The sequence below is a fragment of the Cupressus sempervirens genome, chromosome 8 (genome assembly GCF_028749045.1).
Source record: "Cupressus sempervirens isolate cs-2001-9-10 chromosome 8, ASM2874904v1, whole genome shotgun sequence".
Taxonomy (NCBI): domain Eukaryota; kingdom Viridiplantae; phylum Streptophyta; class Pinopsida; order Cupressales; family Cupressaceae; genus Cupressus; species Cupressus sempervirens.
The window spans coordinates 796,729,703-796,739,680 of record NC_143125.1 but is presented as its reverse complement, the minus strand read 5'-3'; the positions used below and the strand labels follow the sequence as shown (position 1 = coordinate 796,739,680).

Here is a 9,978-nt window from a genome sequence, read left to right as displayed (position 1 = left end):
AAAAACCTACAAAAGAAGAACTTTGGAAGGTTATAGAGAATATTTCACATTACAAAAGAGAAATGAAGGTTGAGTTATAGGTTTCGGAAATTATTTAGATTCTATTTGGGTTATTAGTGATATTGGTGGTGGTTCATGGTTAAATTCTAACTGGCAATAGTTGTGAAATACAAATGAAGACAAATTGAGAGGATTTAAAAATATTCTATACAAATTTAAAATAAAAAACTTGATCAATAGGCCCTTTGTTTCCTAGTGTAGGTGAATGACTTGATATAAGCTCATCAAAGAACATGTGTTGTTGAGTTCAAGAGATCAACATAAAAAATGTTGAGGTCAAAATCATGCCCCATGCAAACTTGGTCAAATAGATGCCTCTCAATCCCTGGTTCTTAGCTTATTTGAGTTGATATAAAAATACTCCCAACAAAAATAAAAAAATATAGAATAAAATAAAAGCTTGGTTTCTTTATGATGCTCTTCTTGTAGAAACACACACCTTCTTTATCAAGGTAATTGCAATTATCCAACTCTTAGGATGGAAACAAAATGATTTATGGATGCAAAAACTTGACCTGAGATTGTCATCTAAGAACTCTTGAATGAGAGTTTTTTTAAAAAAATAAAAAATAAATATTTTTATACAAACCCGTAGATGTCTACCTACCTTCTACATGAACACAAGCCATATGTTAAACCTCTTTGGCTAAGAGTGAGGGACTGAGATACATCCATTCTACCAAATTCATCTGAGGTACAATCTTGACCTCATCCCCTATGATGTCATAGCCTTGTACTTAGCAATACCTAATACTTTATGTGCTTATTAAGAAGCATTCAAATTCACCAACATACCAAGGACACATTAACAATAAGAGAATCTCTATATGAAGAAACACATCAAATAGATGAACAAATAAAATACCATCTTGCTCTACTTCATGTACTAGAAGCACTCAACTTCACCAACATACCAAGGACCCATAGTGATGCATGAGCATCTTGGGTATAAGAACAATCTTGCATCACCAATTTTTTTTTTCTTTTCAGTCTTTTCTATTTTAATAAGGACTAGTAGATAGGGGGGTTGCTATTTATGGGAGCTTACTATTTTTAGTAAGTTTGTCATACAAGCTTAGAATGTTCTCATTTTTTACAGGAAGGTTCATTTTAGAGTTATAAGCCTACCATAAAAATCTTGTTGCTCTAGCTTAAGTATCAGAGAAGTTATTGTGGATTTTTGGTGGAAAAATTTGTAGAAAAATCTTCAGGCTGACTGTTGGAGGCCTTAGAGTGCCCGAATGAGGTTCGAAAACTTGACGAAATGGCACTTGTTCCATTCAAAGCCTGTAGCTCAAAAGTTGGCATTTCTGAAAAGTGGGTATAATAGCCAATTAGAGCAACAATTCAAGAGTTATGGCCTTTCAAAGTTGGGCTACCTGAAATTCCTAAAATAAATGTCAAAAATATATTTGGTTGACTCTATATGTATTGTTAGGGTCTGTCGGCCCTAGTTGCTAAGTTTGAGCATCTAGAGCCTTCCCAGGCGACATAAAATTCCCTATTTAAGAAAAAACCGAATATTGGCTAAGACAACTCTGGGTAGTAGTTCACAACTTAGTCTTGCAGATTACTGCATTGAAGGTGCAAATGTGGGTTAGCATATTGTACTTGTGAATTCTGTATTTTCACATTTGCGGCGCAAATAAGAAGTCCATATTTTGTTCTCACATTTGCTATTGTTTCTTTGTTTTTGTTATGTGTTTATGGTATTACAAGGAGCACCCTTCATCACATAGACGCTAAGAGAATCTTTAGATGAAGCAACACATCAAATTGTTAATGTGTTAGTTCAGTCAGATAAAATATAGATATATTTGTGTTATATATCACTATAATCTTCCAATATATTATGTTGTTATTTTTGAAAAATAAATTTAGATGTAACACACACACACAATTAGATATTTGAAAAGGGGCCTATTATACAATAATATTGTCATATTATATATTCAATGTATTTGATCGACAAAATGTGTTGACTATATTATGAGTAATAAATGAATTAACAATTTTAAGGTACTAAATTAGTTTGATTATGATTGGATTCACGTGTTTGATGGGATGTGACTCCATGCTGGAGTCACTCCTCAACCATATACTTAAACTCTGCTGTGACCGTGCTTTGAGAATATTGATCACATTTGCATTTATCAAGGTTAGTGCCTATTCATTAATCTGTACCATCTCTCATAGTGTAGCGGGAGTGTGGGGTGTCCTACAAATTGCAAAGTAAAACAAGTCTTCTATTTTCCAGGTTACCCGCTCCATCATTGGTCAAGTGTATCTTTGTCTTCCTAGGTATGTATCAAGTGCAACAACATAGTACTGGGTCCTAAATTTATGGTCTCATAAAGTGAGATTAGACACAGAATAAGTATTCAAGGTTCAATATATCTAATATAATATATTGATTGAAAAAAAATAAATTTATCGAAAAGGTTTAACAACTCTTATATGAAATTCAGTTAATTTGAATAAATTGGATCCAAATTTAACACAAATAAATGAACAAATAAAATACTAGCTTGTATGCATGTACAAATATTTGTTATAAGTGATTCCAAATCTTTAGACGACAATTTATTTCATACAAAGATCAAGGACATAACAAGGAAGGCTAAGTTTAATGATCAGAAGTAGAGATCAAACAGAACAACTTAATAGTGAAGGGAAGAACATACCATTACCAAAAGATTCACATAAATAAAAAAATACTACTTAAAAACCATAAAACACTCATACCTCAAATAAAAAATAACACACCATCTTTGACATAAAACCCAAGCTAAGATGCTAAAATATTGAAAAAAAAATTATTTTAATAAAAAAAAGCATATATCTAGATAGGAGATGCCAAAACGAAAGACAAAAATACAAAAATCTTTAAAAACATATATCATACAAAAATCTTTAAAAACATACATCTAGATAGGAGATGCCGAAACCAAAAACAAGGACACAAAGTGTATTTTTCATAAGTAAAACATTTCTTATATATTGATTAAATATAAAAATTTACAGCTTTCAGCTTTCTTCAATTAAAAAAAAATATAAAAATTTACACGAATTATTAAAAATAAAATGACAACCAATATTTGTTATAAAACATAAAGGTGACCGTCAATTCCAAGTGAATAGGAGATGCTAAAACCAAAGACAGAAACACAAAAATCTTTAAAAACATACTTCTGAAAAGAAGATGCCCATACCAAAAACAAGAACACAAAATGTATTTCTCACAAGTAAAACATTTCTTATAATAATGTAAATTTAATCTTCCTTTTCTTGACGGCCTTTTGACTGCTTCTCCTTTCATTATTCTTTGCTCTGACCCATTTTAAAACTATAATTTAAGATATCTAATTAAAAGACGGTTTACCGTTCAAAAATACCAAGCTTAAAATAACGTTCATACACAAATACATCACCTACAAAATCTACCTTTCTATTCCATTCCGTTTAAAAACCCCCAAATTTTTCTTATTGCTCACTACTGCACGAATAAAACATGACCTTCATAAAATATAAGAAAACGTGGTCTCCAAACCGTCTCTTTTGACTTGTGTTTGCGGAAGCTTCCAAGAATATTCTCCGGATGCCAACGACCCAAAAATTTAGTTCAAAGGATCCCACCAAAAAAAAATAAAAAATTGGGACAAAAGTCCAAACTTAAAGATACCCTAAATTAGGAAAAAATAAATAAATCAAATTATGTTTGAAGTAGTCAAAGGTGCCTTTTGACGGCTGCTAACAATAATAAAAAAACCCTAAAAATGCCAAGTCATGAATGCCGTCACATTTGATATCTAGAATAGTATAAATTGTCGCACCTTCTAGAAGCTCTTGCGTACACGCACGTGCGCAAGACAACGCCACAAAGAATCCATTCATCTTGCGCTGTGTATCCGCCATGCATATATAGACAATGAATATATCCCTCTGATGCAGTTGTATCTGCAGGCCTATATACATTCCTGCCCTACAGTGCATTGGCAACACAACCTTTCTTGCTCCTCTGTTGGATATATAGCCGTATTGCGTATACACACTGAGTATATCTCAGACCTGCATAACTATTTTGCGGTAGTATACACACTGAGTATATCTCAGCCCTGCATACCTTGAGTTTCTGCTGCGCAGCGAGGATACCTCCTTGACGACTTTATATACACAAAATATCCGCTCTTGTTGGTTGTTAAAGCGCTGAAGGATTCTCTTCACATTGGCTGTTGTAAGGGGTTATTGTTCTACGCTCCATTTGCAGTTATACGTTTGATAGGAAAGATATATTCATCTGTTACGGGTCCATAAGCGCAATCTCTGGTTCTGTCGCTGCGAGTACTCGTTTTTCTTTGCCTTTATTGGTATCATCGAGTTTTCAACAGACTTATAGATATACACCCTTTGTATACACATTGAATATCCATCCCCTCTGGTTGTATACCCACAGAATATACGTCCAAAGATGCCTCCATCAGTGTCTCAGTATCAGGGCAGCGTGACCTCGCTGCACGCCCCGCTTTCCTTCGCCCCGAAGGCCATCATTGCAATCAATGTTGGGGGAACCATTTTCCAAACGTCCGCTGCCTCTTTATGCAACGCTGATAAGGGTTCGATCCTCGCCAGTCTCCTACACAACCCTTCTATTCCTCTGAAAGTTGAGAACCCTGCTTTCTTTGACCGCGACCCTGAACTCTTCGCTGTTCTGCTTTCGATCCTCAGGACCTTCAAAAAACCTGCGTCCGTGGACGATCTTTTTTCTGTCAGCGACCTAATTGCAGAGGCCGAGTATTATGGCGTTTCAGGCGCGTTGAAGTCAGCCATGGCGGCGCCGCCACTTGACGGACTCGACATGAAGGAGAAATCGGTGCTTCTTTCCAGCGGGCGTGATTTCCCCTCCGCTCTTTCCGCTGACAGAGAGGACGGGTCTGTGATTGTCTCGCACGGCAGCAAAATTTCCGTCTACGATTGGGCTCTCAGGTGAATATATTTGAGTTTTGCACAGTGGGTGAATGTTAATTACAGAAGAAGAAAAATACTTAGAAGACACGGCATTTTTTAATTGAACCAGTTTGAATGGGGGAAAATCTCTGAATTTTATTTCAATTTCACCAATTGAAATTCCCAGTTTTCCTTCTTTTTGCCGAATTCACTGTGTTAAATTTCTCAAAATTTCTTCGTTTCGATAATTTTCCATATTTTGAAAATATTCCTTGTTTTGATTCCCAATATTCCTATGCTTGGAGAAATTCCCCCTCCTAAATTTATCTGTGTTTCTTGCACCAGTTTTCTTTTCTCAGAAAGATTCTTAGTTGAATTTTCAATTTTTCTTTTCTTTTCCCCGTGGCAAATTCCTCAATTTTTTGAAGTCTAAGAGATTTCTTGTTTAATGCCCTGTGAAATTCTTCAGTTGTTCTTTTGTTCGAAAGTTTGCTTATGTAGAATTTTCAAACTGAAATACATGAGACACAAAGGGCTCTAAGCAGTCTGATATTTGAAATTGGGAATTTCGAACCTAGGTCTTACACAGGGATAAACTTATTTTTCTTAGCCTATTTAATATGTTTCTCAATAGACCAGAAGCTTTTATTACTTTCAAAAGCTAGGTTCCAAGTCTACCGAATAAAGTTGTTCAGTTACGGATTCCTCTTATTGTTGACTATTTAAGTTATTTTGTGTGCATAACGTAGATTGGATTTTAATTATTTCAAGCTAGTTCTTAAATTACAGAGCTTCTAATGTGTATAGTGACGCTAAGTTTTTTCTTCTCACAATTATTGTCTATGTGGAGTAAACTGACACACATGATGCTTCTTATTACAGGAAGAATGAAACTCTATTAACTCAGTTTAACTGCATAGATACTCTGTCCAAGATTTCTCCATCAGTTGCTGTCGCAGGAGCTGTTGATTTCCCAGGCCTCCATGTCTATAACTTGGATAGGAAAATTCATTGTGAAACTGTACAATGGGTGATCGAATCACCAGAGGTTCGGCTCTACGAGCCAACCGTCCAGGCTGCAGAATTTTCTCCCTCAAATAATGTGATTTTTGGCAGTTTTGAATCCAGCAGGAAGAATGCTCACACGATTATGTTAATTGATGTTGAGTCCTTACGCCCCAGGGCAGAATTGGGACGTCAGATAGGATTTGGAGGCTCAGAATCATCACCCGCCACTAAGCTGGAGTGGATAGATTCACACAATTTACTGATGTCAAGTAATGTTAGTGCCGGGCCATATGGTCACAGGTCAGATGTAAAGTTGTGGGATATCAGGTCACAGAAAATTGTCTGGGAGTGCCGGGAATCAAACCCTGGACCAGCTGTTCATCAAGCAAATTCCGACTCTCCTTCTGACTGTTTTGCTGATGTGACAGTCAGTGAGCGATTTGACAGCATATTTAAATTAGGTGTGAGGAATGGGGGCCTTTATATGGCGGATTTGAGACAGCTTAACAACAGTAATCCATGGGTGGCAGTGGGGGATACTACTACAGCTGTTGGAGGGGCACAGAACAGGATTTTGGGGTATGGAAAACAGGTTTTTGTTAGCAGGGGAGGGGATATAGAGGCATGGTGTGAAGTGGGTCTGAGGGAGAAGTCAAAGATTCTAAGGAAAAATATTGTGGATTATAAGCAGGATGGTGAGAGGATAACAAGAATGGCGGCAGGAGGGAACAGACTTTTTGTTGCTAGGAAGGGTTTGCAGGGTGTTGAAGTGTGGGATAGTTCGAGAGCAAAGGCTGCAAGTAACAGTCTGATTTGAGAAAAGTTTTCAGTTTCAGTGTTGGATAAGAGAAAGTAATTCTGTAATATATCATATAAAGATAGTTCACTTTGCTTCCACAAACGTGGCTTAGAATGTTCAGAGACTTGGTTGGAATCTGTTTCTCTAAATTAAAGAGGGAGGAGGGCATTGCAGGTCGAGTCTCAAATTGAAGAATTCAATTTATTCTTTAGTTTGTATTTTAATATATATATTTCTTTTAATTTGTAAGCTGTTTGTGGTATAATTTTGCAAGCCATTACAATTTTAGTGCACCCAACTAAATCAATTTGGTTGTCCAATTCTGTAATGTAATATACAGCTAGTTTTTGGTTTGGTACATTACAGGCCAAGTGTACTCAACTGATCAAATTCTATCATATGTTTCTGTAATGGGAAATGTGCCTTTTAGTTTGGGATTTTCTGAACCTATAATGCCAATTATCCAAGGTTCAATCTATAGTACTTGTATTTCTTTTTTCGTAGAAGTATGATTTTTTTATTTCCTTTGTAGTTCACTGGATCTATTGTCAGAAAATAGTCTTGGAAGCATATCAAAAGCATTTGAAAAAGCACAGTATTGGAATCTGTTATATTATTTTGAGTAGGGCAAAAGGCATTACAGGAATGGTTTCCTATCTAATAATGTGTATTTAATATTTGGGTAATCAATCTAAGTTTGTTGGAATTTGATGTATATACTATACGATATAAGTTTGTCTTTTGTCAGGAAGTGTTGCTAGATAAAAACTTGGGGAGCAAGCTTTGCTATCTGCCAAGATCCTTGCATATAATTCCTCTTCTAATTTAAAAAGCCAAAAGGGAAAGGATCATTGCGGGTCAAATTCTAAACTGAACAAATTTCGACCAATTATTCTGTAATATAAAATACATTTCTAGCTTTTATTATGGAAGCTTCTGTTTTGTATGTGCACAGAATTTTGACTGTTATTTCTGTTACGTATTGAGTTTATTTTCAGAAAGTGTCGCTGAAAGCCTATTAAAATTTTGTATAATGGGGTCTAGTGTCAGAAAAGGTTGCTGAAAAAATTGATCAAGATTTAATGGGAAAGCAATCTTTCTATGACTAGAAGCTGGTGTTGAATTCTATTCAATTTTGAAGCTGGGAATGGATACTGTAGATGTACTGCCCTTTTGAACTAATTCCTTTTCATACGCCTGATGTAAAATACATTAACCTACAGGTTTCAAAGTGTTCTTCATGCAAGAATTGTTGTATCAATGCATCATGGCTTCTGTCACGAAAGCCAATAAATCTAATTGTGGAACCAAATTATCAAGCAAGGGGTAGTTCTTAAGCTGTTTTCTAAGAGATGATAATCACAAAAACTACTCTACAATAAGCCATGGTGGGGTAGGAAAGACATATTATTCACTCTACCTGCCAATGTATAAGAACCAAGAAAGTGAGATGTATCCTCTTAATGTAAATTGTAATTATAACTTTGTAGTTCTAGTATTCGCTATTCATCCTTGAGCAGTTAATTGTTTTCAAGAGGAATTAAAGCAAGTACTTTATTGTTTTCTACATGATTGTTATTTTAAGTAAACCGTAGCCAATTCTTGGAAAAACAAGAATATTGCGCTGAATTTGAAGTTTGAATGATCATGCCAGGTCACGTGAAATGTTTGTTGATTCTGTAAAGTTTACACAGTTTAATTCAGAAACACTTGGATCCTTTGACTACTTGTGTTAAGTTTCCTCGCCAACCGCATCAATTCTCTCCCTGCCATGTCCCCTGGCTCCTCACGGGGACAATTTCTTCTCCCATCATTGACAGCTATGTCTTTATCTTCTGAATCTCCTAGTTCAACTTGAAGGAGCACTACTTGTGGATAAGCCTTGTTATTACAATCACAACCCTGCTTTCTATAACTCATTCAGGTTTCACACTACACTTTCAAATGAACACCACCCAACTAGAATGTCTCAACCAGCTAAACACAACTTAGGCAAACCATGAGTCTTTCCTCCCTCTCGTGGTGGGATGATTTGTTGGTCTTATAACTCTATAGGATCATCATGCCAGATTACATGTCTCCAATAGCCTAAGAAAACCCTGCTGTTAATAACTCTTCCTGGTCTTTTACTACACATTCAAAGGACTCTCAGCTTGGTAAACCACAACGTAGGCAAACCATGACTCTTTCCTCCCTCATGGTGGGATGCTTAGTCAGTCTTGTAACTCTATAGGATTAACATGCCAGATTAAATATCTCCAATAGCCTAAGAATGTGACTCTCCTGCTACAGAAACTTAAGCATCGACACTTACGGTTGCAAAGTCTGGAGACAGTTTTTTTGTATGACCTTGTGAAGACGTCACTAGGCCAAGGAAATTATCTCTGAGACTACTATCCCTGCTTCGGCAAATGAGAAATCCAACTCAAGCCTCTGATTATCTAGTATCTAATGTTTTGGCCTATAGCAACCTCCTAGAGCAATCTGACTTACCATGGCAAGGATAAAGCAATATATGAAGATATATTCATGACCACCTTACAATGTGGCATTTATTCTTTGGCACCTATATAGATATATAACTATTCTATCTTGTTTTTAATTCTCTATATTACATGATCTGAATTTGAATGCTTTCTTTTAGTCTTCTACGACTCTCCTAAAGTGCAACCATTCTTGTTCACCTGTGGCCATTCTCCATTTTACTGTCTCGTTTTGCTTTTCGTATTGGTCAATCCCTTTATGATCTTAGCTTTGAAGTTATTGTTTTCGCTTTCTTAGTCAAGCAACCTTTGGAACTGTGGCCATTGTCTATAAATCTCTTGATAGTTTCTACTTCATTTCACAAGTCACCTTTGGTATTCGTAACCTTAGTGCTGGAATAACATTCTTTAGTAGATGTAATGCTACTGCTGCAATGTCTGGGTCAATACTCAAATCTGATCCTTAAGCCCCTTGTAACATTTATTTCTGGATGACAACAGCACAAGATCCGAGTATTAAAATCACAACGTGAACAACTCAATTTAGTTACTGTTTATATAGCAGCAACACATCACATTTCCACAAGAGTGGCATATATAACTCCCAATCTTCTTATTCTGATTAGCAAATAACAAATGTGATATCATTATCCCTTTCTTATTACAACAATTACTGTATTACAT

The 9,978-nt window shown here is 35.8% G+C and overlaps 1 protein-coding gene across 1 annotated transcript; it reads left to right on the top strand.

The window, feature by feature from the left end:
• Positions 1–3,925: 3,925 nt before the first annotated feature.
• On the top strand, positions 3,926–7,289 carry LOC149544801 (BTB/POZ domain-containing protein At5g41330-like). Its single transcript, XM_089795371.1, has 2 exons — positions 3,926–5,043; positions 5,887–7,289. Exons 1-2 carry the CDS (start codon positions 4,529–4,531, stop codon positions 6,827–6,829), a joined length of 1,458 nt encoding a protein of 485 aa, XP_089651497.1. The 5' UTR covers positions 3,926–4,528; the 3' UTR covers positions 6,830–7,289.
• Positions 7,290–9,978: the final 2,689 nt, after the last annotated feature.